Source organism: Cyclopterus lumpus, chromosome 8 (genome assembly GCF_009769545.1).
Source record: "Cyclopterus lumpus isolate fCycLum1 chromosome 8, fCycLum1.pri, whole genome shotgun sequence".
NCBI lineage: Eukaryota > Metazoa > Chordata > Actinopteri > Perciformes > Cyclopteridae > Cyclopterus > Cyclopterus lumpus.
In genome coordinates, this window is record NC_046973.1 from 20,969,689 (window position 1) to 20,986,044 (window position 16,356).

The following is a 16,356-nucleotide window of genomic DNA, read 5'->3' on the forward strand; positions in this document are numbered from 1 at the left end:
CGTGCATCGCTCAGGTGGTTGTTCTGCTCGATTGTGTGTGTGTGTGTGTGTGCGTGTGTGTGTGTGTCCGTGTGTGTGTGTGTGTGGAATTGTTAATTTAACCAATAGCGCCTCGGTAGAACTCACATTCCAGGTTGAGAGATGAAGAAATGCTGTTTATGTAATGCTGCTGCTGCGGGTTCTCACATTTATCCCCCCCCCCTTTGTGTTTGAAGTTGGGGCGGATCTGGTTGTGATTAGATCAATACTTTGTGTTTCAGAGAGAAGACGGGCGGCCAGAGAGAAGCTCCCCCGCTGACAGAAGAGAGTGAGGAGATTACAGTAGAAGCTCGGAGGAGGAGGAGGAGGAGGAGGAGGAGGAGGCGAACAGCACACGGGCTCTCCGCCGCCTTCGGAGCCATGAGCCGGGCGCTTGTGGACCACATAGCCAGCAGTTTCCGAGAAGATGCCCCTCGACCCCCGGTGCCGGGGGAGGAGGGCGAGGCGCCCTGCCGCCCCGGCAAACTCTTAGCGATGAAACCCCTGGAGCCCCCCAAGTCGGTTCCGCTCGGCTCCCCCGGGTCCTCGGCGAGGAGGAACGAGGATGGACTCGGGGAGCCGGAGGGGAGCGCCTCCCCGGACTCCCCCCTTTCCCGCTGGACCAAGTCCTTGCACTCCCTGCTCGGAGACCAGGACGGGGCGCTGCTCTTCAGGACCTTCCTGGAGCGGGACCAGTGCGTCGACGCCTTAGACTTTTGGTTCGCCTGCAATGGTTTCCGGCAAATGGACGTCAAGGAGAGCAAAACGCAGAGAGTCGCCAAAGCCATCCACAAGCGCTACATCGAACACGACAGCGTGGTGGCCACGCAGCTCAAGCCCGCGACCAAAACCTTCATCCGGGATAACATCAAGAGGCAGCACATCGACTCCGCGATGTTCGACCAGGCGCAGACGGAGATCCAAGCCGACATGGAGGAGAACGCGTACCAGATGTTTCTGACCTCCGACGTTTACCTCGAGTACGTGCGGACTGGGGGGGAGAACCCGAATCACGTCCGCTCGAGCGGCTTGGTGGAGCTGAAGGCTGGATGTGGATACATGCCCACGCTCATCGAGGAGGAGGAGTGGAGTTGCGATTTCAAAGCCAAAGCGCTGCTTGGATTGTCGGCGAAGGCGCAGAGGGCCACCTTGTCCACGCGGGCGGTGGAGGTGATGGCAAGGGGATACAGGTACGGGGCTGCAACTCCCTTTTTTAAAAGGCTCTTCATCTTAGGATGCACGCTGTACATGGTGGTAGCTCACATTTCAGGCGACTGCAGCATTTCTCTCATGCAGCACCTCTCGACATCACTTTAGGGTTACTTTAGAGTTTGTAGAAAACTCAGTCTGTCTTTCTCTCCCTGGCTCTCTGGCCCCTCTCTCCGTCTCCGTCTCCATCTCCATCTCCATCTCCATCTCCAGCAGCAGCAGCTCTCTGCTGGCGCTCGCCTGGATTTCCGGGGCTTTGAAATAGTCCAGCAGAATGAGGGATCGTCTTCCACGGGGGAAAGTTCACAGAGCACGGCTGGCTCTGGCCCCAGCCGGCAAATAATAGATGATGCCATTGCCGTGCTATGCCTCCCCCGTACCGCACTGTCCTCAAGCCTGTTGGCAGAGATGTAAATCTATAGCAGATCTATAGCACTGAGAGCTGCATGCTCTATTGCGTCATTTTGATGTTTTATTAGGACCCTCTGCATCTCTGCCCGTCCGTTTATAGAAAGGGCAACATCAAAGTCAATGCTTCTTCTTTTTTAGTAGTTTGTAAATATATTTAATGTTTGCTGGGACATCTTCCATGTGGCTCTGGGACACTAATTTTCAAGTTAACTTTTGAGTGTAACAAGGCTGACAGCTACCTGCCTGCTTAGGGCAACGTGGCCTGACAGCTTGTGCGTGATGATGGGGTGGGGGGGGCTTTCCTACAGCGTGACGCTTGTTGCTCAAAGTGAGAGTGTGCCCCTCTTTAGACCCCCCCCCCCCCATTGTCCCCCTTACAGTTTCAAAACATGTGGAACTCATTTCTACCTTTTCCCCTCTCCTCCTCACCTCTTTTCATCTGACTCTAAAAACAAACCCTCAACGGCAGCAGCTACAGTACAAAATCAACACCCACCTCCACCCAAACCCTCTCACTCTCTTCCCCCCATTCTGCTCCCCCGCCTATACTTTTATCTTTTTTTCTTTTGAAAACTCGGGGATACGAAGCATGCTTTTGGAGCGAAAGTGAGGGGATAGAAAGCGTAAAGGAAGGACAGAGGGTGGGGGGGGGGAGTGCACCTCATGAAAGAAAGGGAGGGAGGAGAAAGGATAAATGAGGGGGTGAGAGAGAGGCAGGGAGGGAAGAATGCAAGGCCAGCTGTGTTAAATACCTGACTCTTTGCAAGCCCCTCTGAAGGTCAGCCTGGAGCTGGGGGCCTACAGCTTTAGTCCTGCTGGGTCTCTCCCTCACGAAGACCCCCCCCCCCCCTTTTTTTTCCTCTCCCCTTTCTTTCCTTCTCTGACACACTCTCATGCTTCCGCTCTATACTTTTTCTTTTCTCTCTCTCTCTCTCTCTCTCTCTTCCCCCTTTTCTCCTCCTCCTCCTGTGCCATGGCAAGAGTGCATGCACAGCAGGAGATGAATGGTGAGGAAAGAGTGAGTGTGAATGAGAGAAATGGAAAGAGAGAAATTGTGGGCTACTTAAGAGTACATAACTGGGGCAAAGGGAGAAAAACCACAGCGTTCCCAGTGCAGATTAGCTTCTATTTGAAGGGTGGAGGTTGCCGGGCCACAGCGTAGCTGCTCGCATTCATTCATAACAGGGTGTAGTTGTTGTAGCATCATATTCACACATTCATCACTGCTTTCTCTTCAGTGTTATTAAAACCTCACAGGTTGCAGCCTGTCTTGATCCCCAACACGAGTGGAATACAAACGACATGTCGCCCACCTGTTGGATACCGTTTCACCGTGTTGCGTTTGTATCTCATGACTTCTGTTGTCGTTCCCTGCTCAGATCGTACCAGAGGGGAGACTCGCTCAACCCCTGCCATGTGGGCTCCTTCGCCCCGGTCAGCAGCACCAACGACAGCGAGGTGTCCAGTGACGCCCTGACCGACGACGCCATGTCCATGACTGACAGTGTGTAAGTGAATATTAACCAAACACCAGCGTGAGAGTGGCTTCCGGGAATGTGACATGAGGTGCTGTGAAAATAGAAAATACAAATGAAGGGTGGTTTGATGTAGTCTGGCTCCTTTTGAAACATTTAGAGATGCCGGGAGCAGACGGGTCAGTACCACGTCCCATCCCGGAGAGTCCTAAGCAACACTCTTTTAGTGTTATACTTTTAACATTACACTGTCAATGAGAGAGTCTTTGTGAGTGTAGAAGACATTTAGTGCATGAATTGACTCTGTGAGTAAGACAAAGGTTACTACTAAATTCTGTTAGCTGATTAAGTTTAGTCTATAAAGTCTCACAAGTTATTGTTTTGTCTGACCAACGATCCAAAAACTCAAAAAGATGTTAAATTTACAATAAAACTCCACATTTTATTAACCCGAAGTGAGCAAATGTTTGGCAGCTTTGCTTTGGTGACGTCAACGTTTGGTCGACTGTCAAAAGAGTTGTTAATTAACCGCCTACAGATTGACTAATCAAGGAGTTGGCCGGAGTGCTGTGCCTCTGTCCACATGTGGCTGCTGCTTATCAGTGTACGTGCCTGCCTGCAGCCTCGTTCTTCAAAAGGATTACTTGGCGTAATCACGTGTCTCTCTCAAGTGACGGTGTCCTATGAAGTGCAGCTCAAGGCCAAGAGCAGCGCTCAGGTCAGCTGCTTTTCGGACAGAAAGGAGAACAATGTCGGTACAAGTTTGTGGATGATGTCACTGAAGCGGCAAGCTTAACCATGAGCTGGCTGAAGATACGGAGATACGGATGTTCAGGGCAGCACATGAACAGCTATAAAGAGTGCTTTCTTTACAACAGGCTCCTCTGCTCTGGCATATCTCTAGACAGCCCTGCTTCAAAGAGGCCGAGGCCCATATAGTCCTATTCTGCTGTACTTTGCCCAGTGCAGTGACAACCCCCCCCCCCCCCGCCCACACACACACACACACACACACACACTTCTCAGTTCCTGCCTGCTCTGGCCTTGATCAGAATATCTGCCTCTCTTTAGGTCAGTTTAAAATGACCCATAAACATTTGAATCTCATTTACAGATAAAAAAAAAATAAAGAATAGAGAAGAAAAAAAGCAACGGGGGAGGAGGCATTTTCCTTCGGTGGGAAGAGAAAGAGAGTGTGTGTGTGGGGGGGGGGGGGGGGGGGTTGCTTATATCTTATTTATGGATTTGCTTGGACGCTGGGGAATGCAGCTGCGCAGACTTCAAACATTACCTTATCTTACAAACCAGCCTTTTGATGTGCGGAGATCAGAGGCTTGCCAAGCAGCGCTTGCCAAATGAAGATTGGGGGGGGGGGGGGGGGGGGGGGGGGGGGGCTTATGCGCATGACTGTAGCATTTCAAAGCAAAAGTGGAAAAGTGCTCCTCAGTTAAGCTAGGTCACCAGAAAACTGCTGTTTAGCATGGAGAAAAGACGCTGTTTTATACTGTCAAGTGCTTCAGTTTGAAGCTTGAGCGGTTTGTTGTCTGATTAAATCTTTTTAGCCCGTCAGCCATTCGGTCCCTCGGATAGATTTAACCAGGTTAGCTGCACCCTTGGGTGCTGCAGTGACTCTTTGAATCAGTATAATGTGTTGCTAATGCTAAAAGTGTCCTCCGCTCAACATAAAAGTCAGTAGGGGAATGCTAATGCTGACACTACTTCTGGCCGGCAGAGCAGAGTGTGTGTGTGTGTGCGTGTGTGTGTGTGTGTGTGTGTGTGTGTGTGTGTGTGTGTGTGTGTGTGTGTGTGTGTGTGTGTGTGTGTGTGTGTGTGTGTGTGTGTGTGTGTGTGTGTGTGTGTGTGTGTGTGTGTGTGTGTGTGTGTGTGTGTGTGTGTGTGTGCGTGTGTGCGTGTGTGTGGAAAAGGAATGGCCAGCAGGATAGCCAGTTCTGTGCTGGAGCCAGAGATGAAAATGTCATTTCTAGGGCGAAGCAACCGTCCAACCACCTCACTCCAAACCGTGTCACCGCAAATGTGAACGGAAATGTTGACATTATTTACCCCAGAGTGTCTTTTATGGGTCCTTAAATGAAATCTAAAAGAGGAGGGGGGGGGGGGGTGTAATTGATTCGATTTATTCTTGCTTGAACTTTGTTTGATCTACCCAGTTAGCTAATAAGCTTCTTCCTGAATGGCTGTTTAGTCGTAAATGATGTATCCGATGAGGTAATTGACCTTTCGTGGCCTGTCTGTGCTCCCCAGAGATGGCATCCCTCCATATAAACTGGGCTCAAAGAAACAGCTACACCGAGAGATGCAGCGCAACATGAGGATGAACAGTCAAGTCTCTCTGCCTGCTTTCCCTGTAAGTACACAAAAGCACACAAACAAACGCACACAAACAGAACAAGTCTTTTTCAACCTGGGTCCCACAGTGTAATTTCCATACAGTTTCCTCAGTTCCGGGTCTCTCTTGGTTCTATGAATAGTACCGCACAAACTGTATTCGGCATTCTCAAATCAACACTAGCAAAGATCTGAAGATTAACATCGGAGACTCAGCCTCCCACTCATACACACACACACACTATTACAAGTGCGAGCGCACACACAGGAGCCCCCGCGCTACCTTTGGTGTCACCTACACCCCCATTAGGGTTCCTTGAAGTCTGCAGAGACGAGGGGGGTCTCTAAGCTGTTTATCTCCGAAGCGCTCAGAACACGCCGGGGTTTTTACTTCCCCGCCGATGCAGTAAATATGGAAAATAGGGAGAAATGAGGAAGATCTCTGCCGCTTTATCCCGAGGGCCCTGAAACCAGCCCGCTTCCCAACAAAAACACAAAGATACTCCGACACATTCACACGCACAGGCAGCGCTTTGATCCGAGGATGAATGGAGCAAACGCACAGAGAAGTGACAACTTCCAACAGAGCTGGCCCCCTTTTTTTTTTTCCACAGCACCCCCCCCTCCACAGCACCCCCCCACACCCCCTACATATACACACAGACTGCCAGCCGCCCTCCCCTAAAAGTATGGGATCTCAGGGAAGAGCGTGTCATGTGAGCTCTCAGTGGGTCAGAGGGGAGGTGGTAGCTTAAGGCTCAGAGAGGCAGTTTGAGAGAAGGCAAAGGAGGTCCAAAGAAGTCACTTGTTCAAATAAACTAGCCGTCGCCTCCTTTATTGTCAACATTATTATAAGTGTTACTTGTATGGGGTAAACATCCACGGATTGGTTCTCGCCGCTCCTCTCTCACTGTCCCGCTTTTGCTTTATTTTTTTGCTTTTGTTCTTGTTTTGGTTTCCCCGTCTGATTTTTGGCGATGGCTTCCATTCCCATGGTGCACCAGCCCCGGGCTCCATCAGACAGCGCCTCTTTTTCTCACTCTTTTCTCCCCTTCATCCCTACTACAAAGGGATGGGGGAAAAAAAACAAAAAAAGAGGAAGAAAAATCAAGAAAGCCCCTGTGCAAAAATGCAAATAATTTAAGATGTGTTCGAACACACACACACACACACACACACACACACACACACACACACACTCACTCCTCATACTGTCACTATAGTGTACCTCAAAGGTGCCCAGTGTGTGACAAGGGGGGGAGGGGGGGGGGGGGGGGATACATTACCTCAACCTTTCTGATCTCTCATCCTTTTTTGGCACCTTTATCTCTTATCTCTTTATTTCAGTCCTTCCCTCTCTTAATTTCCTCCCCCCCCCCCCCACCCCCCCCACCCCCCCTGCGATCACACATCTCTGCATCTCAACTTCTCCCATTTCTTTTTAATCCCTCATCCTTTCCTCCCTGGAGTTCTCTTCCACCCCCTGTCGATATGTGGCTTTTATTCCTAGATGTAAAGCCACTGCTTCCCATCCATCAATCCCTCCATCCCTCCCTCCGCCACCCTATTCTCCCCCCACTGAGTGTTTGATATTTGACGAGAAAGCCTTTGAAGTGAGCTGACTTTAAAAAGGCCTGCTGATGATGACAGAGGGAACCAGCCGAGGCCTAGCCCAGCATGACCATACACACCCCTTGAAACAACCCCGTAGCCCTGGGTGAAAGTGCCCTGATCAGTACCACCAATGGTGGAGCAGGCGCTGGTGAAGAGCACTCCGTAAATGTAGACTGGCGAGGAGAGAGGACGGCATGGCGGTTATGACACATGACACGGTGGCTAACGCATGTCCTTCTCCCCAAAGCGTGCTCGCCGCCCTCCAAAGGAGATGGTCCCGATGCAGCCGTTGGAGTTCGCAGCTCAGCTCATCTCCCGCCTGGAGAGCCTGAAGAGAAAGCAGGACACCATCAACTCTCTGGAGGAGAAGCTGCAGCAGATTCAGGAGGTTTGTACGAGTTTTATTTTTTTACTGGAAATGTCAAGTGTCAGGTGTTTCTTTTAATTAATTACTTTTTAAGTTCCTCAGTTGATAATCGTGCATGCCTTGTTACCAGGAGGAGGAAAAAGAAGACATGGAGATCGGTGGAAGTGCTCACCAGCTCTCTCCCCACCCCTTGACCCTCCTCCCTGGCTCCTCTGACGAGGACCCGCAGGCGATTCTGGACGAACACCTGTCTCGCGTCCTGAAGACCCCCGGCTGTCAGTCCCCCGCTGTAATCCGCCACTCGCCTCGCTCCAGCTCCCCAGAGCACAGGCCCACCACGCGGGCGGGCTTCGGAAACAAGACCCTGGTGAGGACGGGGCCCTCCAGTGCTTCTCTCTCCAATCCCGACCAAGGGGCTAACTCTCCGGCCCCGGGCCCCAGCAGGACCATCGTAAGCCGGCAGAGCACAAAACACATCCACCACCACTACATCCACCATCACGCCAGTCCCAAGACGAAGGAGCAGATTGAAAGGGAGGCCGCCCTCAGAGTGCATGACCTGTGCTCCAGCAGTGGCGAGTGTCAGCCTTCCGAGCGCAGCCGCAGCCTGGGCAGAGAGCTGTGTGGGGCCGTCTCAACAGACAACAGTGTGGGGTGAGATGCGAGCATCCTCTATCTCGTCCTAATTCTGGTGTCCCGCGTTGATTGGCTGGCAATGACCTGTACTAACTGTCTCTCTCGCTTCGTCCCAGGCGGTCCAGCTCTCTGTCCAGGCGTGTGTGTCTGTCGGGGGCTGAGGATGGAGCAGCAGAGAGGTGTACGGAGGAGCCGTTACAGCTGCCCAGCGACACAACAGACCCCGCCCAGAATGTGCTGCAGTGGATCCTGGAAAGTAAACGACAAGGCAGGCACAAGTCTCACAGGTAAGCTGGTGCCGGTGCCTGGACCTCCTGAGGGTCTAAACTCATGCCCCACCATTTCACGTTGTTAATGTGTGTCGTCGACGTCTTATTTCATTTCCTTTCTCTCTCGCAGCATCCAGAGCACCAAGAAATCCTTTGGCGGTTCGTCCGCGCAGACGCACACGTGGGGCGGCGGCGGAAGCTGTGGCCACCTGCGAAGCCACCAGCCGGCCCAGCCATTCATCCAGGACCCAGCCATGCCGCCCATGCCCCCTCCCAACACGTTGGCCCAGCTGGAGGAGGCCTGCCGCAGGCTGGAGGAGGTCTCCACCAAGACCACCAAGCAAAGGTACACAGAGACGAGAGAATGGCTGTTGTATGTTGCTCTTAGCCCCTGATGAAGGCCTGAAGGATCCATGTGCATTGTCGATCCTCGTAATAACGTTCATGCCGTATCTCTTCCCAGGCATCCAATGTCCAGTGTCCAGCAAGAGAAGAGCCACCTAGTGCCTGTCCAGGCTGAGGGGTCCGTCCCTCCCTCTCTAGCCAGCCTCAGCCCCGGCCTCCAATCAGAAGAGTACGATGCCTCCCTCTCCTCTCCTCCTCTCTGCTCCTCTTCCTCCTCTTCTCAGCCATAACCTCCACCTTGCAGTGTACTTCTACCCTTTTAACTCTTCACCATCTGCTGCTCACCGCACATGTAGGGAGACAGGCCACTAGTCACGTGCACACACACACACACACACACACACACAGCTACATATCAGTCACCTAAAACAGAAGGTGACCCCCTTTTGCTAAGTTTATTTTAAGCTTCGCACACAGATGCATGAATCTTGTGTTATTGTGCCGTGCGTGGGGAGTGTGTAGTCACTGCACCACCTGACTGAGACATCCCTTTCATATATATGTATCATGTTTATTGGCTGTCCTTCAGTGAGCGGGCAGTCGGCAAAGAGAGCTCCTCTGAAGTGGGCCTACAAAGCCTTGGACATGGCTGAAGGGGAATTGATAATACTGTGCCCCTTCTCCATGCACACACATCACATGAGTACACACTTACTGGTGGCACTAGGTCACTCGCTCACATGTGTTTTTCTTCAGTCAGAGTGCTGCTGGTGCATCTCGGCTCTTGTACTCTAGCAGATTGCCGTTAAAGTCTCTTAGAAGCTTTGCTGCGTTTCAAATTTCTCTTTTGATCGTCTTTATTGTTAATTGTCCACTCCTAACACGCCGCTCTCTCTCTCTCTTTTTGTCTACCTGCAGGATGAAGGAGGCTAAAAAGGGTTTAGGAGGCGAGACGGTGGTGACGTATTTCTTCTGTGGCGAGGAGATCCCCTACCGGAGGAACATGAAGAGCCGCAGTCTCACCCTGAGCCACTTCAAGGAGCAGCTCCGCAAGAAGGGTAACTACAGGTGTGTAGATGGAAAATCAATGTCGGTTAGAGTTTCACAAGAGTGATGCGATGTGGACTTTTGCCACCGGTGCTTCAGTCATAATGTGATTGTCGGTAATAAAACGCTATCGGCTCATTGGCTTTGATGTGAAACAACGATTGGGAACACCGCGTTGCCTTTTTGGAGTGTAAACAAAAGCCCTCTGGCACACGGCGTATCGGGCTCAGCGTGGTACGGGAGCGGTGTGGCTGGATCTCATCCTAACCTGGTGACATTTAAGACCTTGTAAATCTAAGCGGGCAAGTTTAAAGCAAACCTCAAACTGAAGAGAGAGTCTAGTGTTCGCCAGCTGAACGGCTCCAAGCCAAACCGTCTCGAGGTAACTGGTAATCAGTGCCTGGGTGACCTTAAAGACCATTCATGTGCTTTATCCACGTCCATGTGGAGCGTTGTTATCAGTGTGTGTTCCTATATATATATATGTGTGTGTGTGTGTGTGTGTGTGTGTGTGTGTGTGTGTGTGTGTGTGTGTGTGTGCAGTTAGATTCCGGCCTCTGTGGTTTTTGTATGTACGTGTTGAGGGGGATGCAATGAAAAGGAAAGGACAAGAGGGAGTTGGGTGGGTGGTGTGGGGGTTAGTGGAAGAGTTTGAACTGCAGCGATTTGGGTCCCATCTGGTATTGATTTCCATGCTAAGGCACACTTAATACACACAGCTTTGAAGCCCCGGCCTCTTTCATTTCAACCAACAAAGACTCACACAAATGGCCAGCGTGCAAATTCTTCACTGATGCTATCGGGGGCTCTTTTTTTCTCCCTTCCCTGTGTGTGTGTGTGTGTGTGTGTGTATGAACTTGCACAATGTTTACACATGTTGTAATCATTTTATGGATATTTTTAAAAGGCAGATTGTTAAATGCCTGATTCGCTTGTCCGCTGTACTTCAGTGCCGTGACTGAGGTTTGCAGAGGGAGATGTTTTACTTTGATTGCTCCTTTCCAGTCGGCATTGAAGGGAAACCATCCACCATTTATTGTTGAGGCTGCCGCGGTCTCCAGGATACGCATGGCTTTAGCATGGTGGTAATAATCACAGGTATCAAACTATTCCTTGAGGGATAAAGCGAGGACAAATAAGAAGAATTCTTCCTGTCCAGATGCATACAGCGTTTTTGGATCATCAAATGTGACAAGCACTTAGCTCAGACTTCCCCACATCTGTCTGTTCCCCCCCCCCCGTCTCAGTTCCTGTGTCATACCGTCCACATTCTTTGGATTGAGCTGCGCGGCGCTTTAATAGCAGCCAGAAAATGTGTGGAGTTGGGTCATTTCAACATGGCAGCGGTTCAACAAAGAACAGTACTGCCGGGCCCTGCCAGACGATATTGGTGCCAGATGTCAGTGCAAAGAGGGGGGGGGGGGGGGGGGGGGGGGGGGACACATCTAGCCACATAAAACATGTTCCAGTGGAAATTCCGTCTTTCTATGTCTCTCTCTCAGCAGAAAATATCATGGCTCTTTGAATATCTTTTAACCTCAAATCGCTTCAAAAGTCTCCTCCCGGTTAAAGAGGATTCAGTCATCAGGCGCGTCTTGTGCTCTTTCATGTCCTCTCATTCATCTACTTTGTCGTATTTACTCACTTTAGTTTCCCGAGAGAGACTTCTTGTGTATTCCGCTTCGTCGAAGCCGTCCTGCATTTTAAACGCTTTCTTCATCGGAGACCGGCCATCGTCCTGCTGATGGGCGCATGTGCACCGTTAAAAACATTTCTTTAAACACCCTCGTTTTAGTATTGCAGCTTCCCGTCTCATTAAAAACAAAATGCTTACAAACATACCCGCATTCCAGTCACCCCACACATGGAGCAGATCGAGGCATTTTTCCATTACATAGTTAATGAGTGGATTCTGAGACACACCGACCAGCCCACCCCTGCTGGCTTCTCTTCCTCTAAAAGGAGGATGGGGGGGTTGCATCATTAATGGCCCAGTGAAGTCATGGCTGACGAGAAGCCCCTCCTTAGATTTTAGTTTTTTCCTACACATCCACACACACACACACACACACACACACACACACACACAGAGGGTTGTCAGTCGCCTGCCCTTCCTATAGCTCACGCTATCAACAGGGGTAAGGAAGTACACAGTGTCCTGCTGGCTCTTTCTCCTCCTCCACTTTGTCTTTTTCTTTGTCTCCGCAATAATGAAACGGGGATGAGAAGCGCGTGAAAGCCAGTGCATGTGTGTGTCCACTAACGTGGGGGTGGGGGAGGGGGGGGGTGATGACGGACAGACTTGCAGGCACCCAAAATGTTCAACCTTTTGTCCGAGCAGCCCTTCATTTGTACACTGGCCTAATTGGCTCCTGTTAGACGGTCAAAACTCACCACAACACGATGGAGAAAAGGGAGAGGAAGTCCAAGAGCGAAAGAATGGAGGGAGGGAAGAGAGTGGGCCTCTTAGTTTTGACTTTTTAGCAGCAGGTTGCCACCCCACCCCGAGAAGTCAAGAGTCTGGAGCTCAGCAGGCTCGGATGATTGTGTACCGAGTGGCTTTTCATGGATGGCGGAAATGAGGCGAGATGTTTTAAAAAAAGGTCAAAGGGGGCGGCGACAAGCTGGTTTGACTTTTAGGGTCTTTCTTTTGTCTGTCTTTGGGTGTTAACTCTCTCTCGTCTCTCTGTCACAAGGTACTACTTCAAGAAGGCCAGCGACGAGTTCCAGTGCGGCGCCGTGTTCGAGGAGGTGTCAGACGACGGCTCCTTGCTGCCCACCTACGAGGGCAAGATCCTGGGCAAGGTGGAAAGGATGGAGTGAGACCTTCCCATGTTGTGGATTTTAAACGGACTCTTCACACCTCCACGGACGGACGCACACAGGGACGCGTCTTTTTAAGCTAAGACGCTCGGACTGGAGACGTGGTTGAAGGAATGTTCACGGGGTCTGGGCCGATGGACCGGATGAACCAAAGGAAGGAGGACAAGGTATCGCGGATACGGGACTATCGCGTGAGCAGCTCGCCCTGAAGTAAAGAAGAAGAGAAAACTCGAGAGACTCTCGGGGAACGACCACCAGCCGGGCGGTGGGTTCAAACCTGAGACTGACCCATCTGCCCAGCGCGCCGCTAATATGTATATGCAGATATACATTGCATTGTATTGTGATGCTCGTATTGCTGTGTGAAGATTTCTATTGCTATTTATTGGAAACATCCCTCCCCCAACCCCATTACTCCGCCATGGACAAGCTGCTTGGAGTTGGAGAAACTTCTCCAATTTTCCACATCCGTGATTTTATTTTTCCTGCGCATTAGTTCTAGCAAAGGAAATGGGTTTTATTCATTTTCCGCCCCTCATATTGAACTATAAACTTCAAAAATACCTCTTCAAAAAAAAAAAAAAAAATCCACTCCTGTTCCTGGAGATTTAGTGGGACATCATCTCTGATCTCTTGGCTGAAGAGCTTACTGCTGAAGCTCTGAGGATGGCTCTCCATCACTTAAAAGTTTGATAATATATTTACTACTGCAGTGCTATTTGTGGCTATGGGGGAAAATAGAACAAAAATGCCATTAACGTTTAATTCCCAACTCTGGGACTCGGCCCAGCTAGCCTTGATCTGTCGCGTCTTAGTGCCTTTTGTTGAAGTGGCGCAGGCATCGCACAAACAGCCTACGTGTTAACTAAGAGGACACCGCCCTGAGCAGGTCCTAGAGTCCCCCAAATACGCCTATATTAATATTTACCAACAAAAAGCTCTCTAGTGTCCCCCCCCAACGTGCTTACCATGTGATTGTGTGACTGCTTTTGAGTATTTGAAACCTGCACTATGAGCTGCAGATGATAATGATGGTGGTGATTCATACACTATGTCCATAGTGTTTTAATTGAGTACAGTAGCTGTGCCTACATGGATTATTGCCGTGTTTTACCCAATTTTCAGGGTCCTGTTACTCCCTTGGTTTTTACAAGGGGCCTTATGTTGAAAAGATATTTTTATGCCTTTTTAGTATCCGTTTCATCATGTTTATGTTTTATAATATTTTTCATGGCTTCTTTGGCTCCACTTGTAAACTGTAAATTATGCGTTCTATAGAGCTCAGTTGAAAAGATGCCTCGGTACTTTAATTATTGTAATTATGAAGAGATGTAGCCTTTATTAAAATGTTCTATTTTTCAAATTAGCTAATGGCTTCCCATGGTTTTGTGTGTGTGTGTGTGTGTGTGTGTGTGTGTGTGTGTGTGTGTGTGTGTGTGTGTGTGTGTGTGTGTGTGTGTGTGTGTGTGTGTGCAACTCATTGGATCCGGTGAGAAATCTCCAGATTTGCATCCATTATCAGCTCTTAATTTACTCCCTGTTGGAAATTAAAACATGCAACATTAATTTGGCCACCAGAGCCTCTGTGTGTTTTAGTGTGAGACGGAGAGAGAGTGTGTGTGTGTGTGTGTGTGTGTGTGTGTGTGTGTGTGTGTGTGTGTGTGTGTGTGTGTGTGTGTGTGTGTGTGTGTGTGTGAAAAACAAACAGTGTCTGTAAAGACTGCTGCGTGGATGTAAGTTAGAGATCAGGGAGTCAATGGAGTAAACGTTAAAATAGTCAAGTGCCATTATTAACATGTCATTAAGTTTCAGTTGCTATAATCATTCCTCCCCTTCATACTGGCCAAGGAAGCTGCATCCTAGTGGATCTGTACCTGGAGGGACGGACACAGTCCTCATGTCCTGATGTCCACAGTCCTCATGTCCACAGTCCTGATGTCCACAGTCCTCATGTCCTGATGTCCTGATGTCTTGATGTCCACAGTCCTCATGTCCTCATGTCCTGATGTCCACAGTCCTCATGTCCTGATGTCCTCAGTCCTCATGTCTTGATGTCCACAGTCCTCATGTCTTCATGTCCTGATGTCCACAGTCTTCATGTCCTGATGTCCTCACATCCTGATGTCCACAGTCTTCATGTCCTCTGATGTCCACAGTCCTCATGTCCTGATGTCCACAGTCCTCATGTCCTGATGTCCACAGTCTTCATGTCCTGATGTCCACAGTCCTCATGTCCTGATGTCCACAGTCCTCATGTCCTGATGTCCTGATGTCCACAGTCTTCATGTCCTGATGTCCACAGTCCTCATGTCTTGATGTCCACAGTCCTCATGTCCTGATGTCCACAGTCTTCATGTCCTGATGTCCACAGTCCTCATGTCCTGATGTCCACAGTCCTCATGTCCTGATGTCCTGATGTCCTGATGTCCACAGTCTTCATGTCCTGATGTCCACAGTCCTCATGTCCTGATGTCCACTGTCTTCATGTCCTGATGTCCACAGTCTTCATGTCCTGATGTCCACAGTCCTGATGTCCACAGTCTTCATGTCCTGATGTCCTCATGTCCTGATGTCCTCATGTCCTGATGTCCACAGTCCTCATGTCCTGATGTCCACAGTCTTCATGTCCTCATGTCCTGATGTCCACAGTCTTCATGTCCTCATGTCCTCATGTCCTGATGTCCACTGTCCTCATGTCCTGATGTCCACAGTCTTCATGTCCTGATGTCCACAGTCTTCATGTCCTCATGTCCTCATGTCCTGATGTCCACAGTCTTCATGTCCTGATGTCCTCACATCCTGATGTCCTCATGTCCTGATGTCCTCACATCCTGATGTCCTCATGTCCTGATGTCCACAGTCCTCATGTCCTGATGTCCTCATGTCCTGATGTCCTCATGTCCTGATGGCCACAGTCCTCATGTCCTGATGTCCTGATGTCCTCATGTCCTGATGTCCTCACATCCTGATGTCCTGATGTCCACAGTCCTCATGTCCTGATGTCCTCACATCCTGATGTCCCAATGTCCTGATGTCCTCACATCCTGATGTCCTGATGTCCACAGTCCTCATGTCCTGATGTCCTCACATCCTGATGTCCTCACGTCCTGATGTCCACAGTCCTCATGTCCTCACATCCTGATGTCCTCATGTCCTCACGTCCTCATGTCCTCATGTCCTCATGTCCTCATGTCCTGATGTCCTCATGTCCTCATGTCCTCACGTCCTCACGTCCACAGTCCTCATGTCCTCACGTCCTGATGTCCACAGTCCTCATGTCCTCATGTCCTCATGTCCTGATGTCCTCATGTCCTCATGTCCACAGTCCTCATGTCCTCACGTCCTGATGTCCACAGTCCTCATGTCCTCACATCCTGATGTCCTCACGTCCTCATGTCCTCATGTCCTGATGTCCTCATGTCCTGATGTCCTCATGTCCTCATGTCCTGATGTCCTCATGTCCTCACGTCCTCATGTCCTCATGTCCTGATGTCCTCATGTCCTCATGTCCCGATGTCCTCACGTCCTCACGTCCTGATGTCCTCATGTCCACAGTCCTCATGTCCTCACGTCCTGATGTCCACAGTCCTCATGTCCTCACGTCCTCATGTCCTCATGTCCTGATGTCCTGATGTCCTGATGTCCTGATGTCCTCATGTCCTCACGTCCTCATGTCCTCATGTCCTCATGTCCTCATGTCCTGATGTCCTCATGTCCTGATGTCCTCATGTCCACAGTCCTCATGTCCTCACGTCCTGATGTCCACAGTCCTCATGTCCTCACATCCTGATGTCCT

General features: G+C 50.2%; 1 protein-coding gene across 2 annotated transcripts; it reads left to right on the top strand.

Moving 5' to 3' along the window:
* Positions 1–399: 399 nt before the first annotated feature.
* On the top strand, positions 400–13,926 carry LOC117735038 (axin-2-like). Of its 2 annotated transcripts, XM_034539443.1 has the most exons (11): positions 400–1,208; positions 3,018–3,144; positions 4,306–4,310; positions 5,376–5,478; positions 7,321–7,461; positions 7,571–8,094; positions 8,193–8,363; positions 8,476–8,691; positions 8,809–8,919; positions 9,609–9,758; positions 12,434–13,926. In XM_034539443.1, the coding sequence occupies exons 1-11, from the start codon at positions 400–402 to the stop codon at positions 12,558–12,560; spliced, it is 2,484 nt and encodes an 827-aa protein (XP_034395334.1). In that variant the 3' UTR covers positions 12,561–13,926. The 2 variants fall into 2 exon arrangements, with proteins under 2 accessions (XP_034395334.1, XP_034395335.1); XM_034539444.1 differs by lacking the exon at positions 8,193–8,363.
* The last annotated feature ends 2,430 nt before the right edge of the window (positions 13,927–16,356 follow it).

Coding starts and splice junctions, on each gene's coding strand:
- LOC117735038 (XM_034539443.1), top strand. CDS start 400: ATGAGCCGGGCGCTTGTGGACCACATAGCCAGCAGTTTCCGAGAAGAT. Junction 7,462..7,570: donor AGCTGCAGCAGATTCAGGAG/GTTTGTACGAGT, acceptor CCTTGTTACCAG/GAGGAGGAAAAAGAAGACAT. Junction 8,364..8,475: donor GGCAGGCACAAGTCTCACAG/GTAAGCTGGTGC, acceptor TCTCTCTCGCAG/CATCCAGAGCACCAAGAAAT.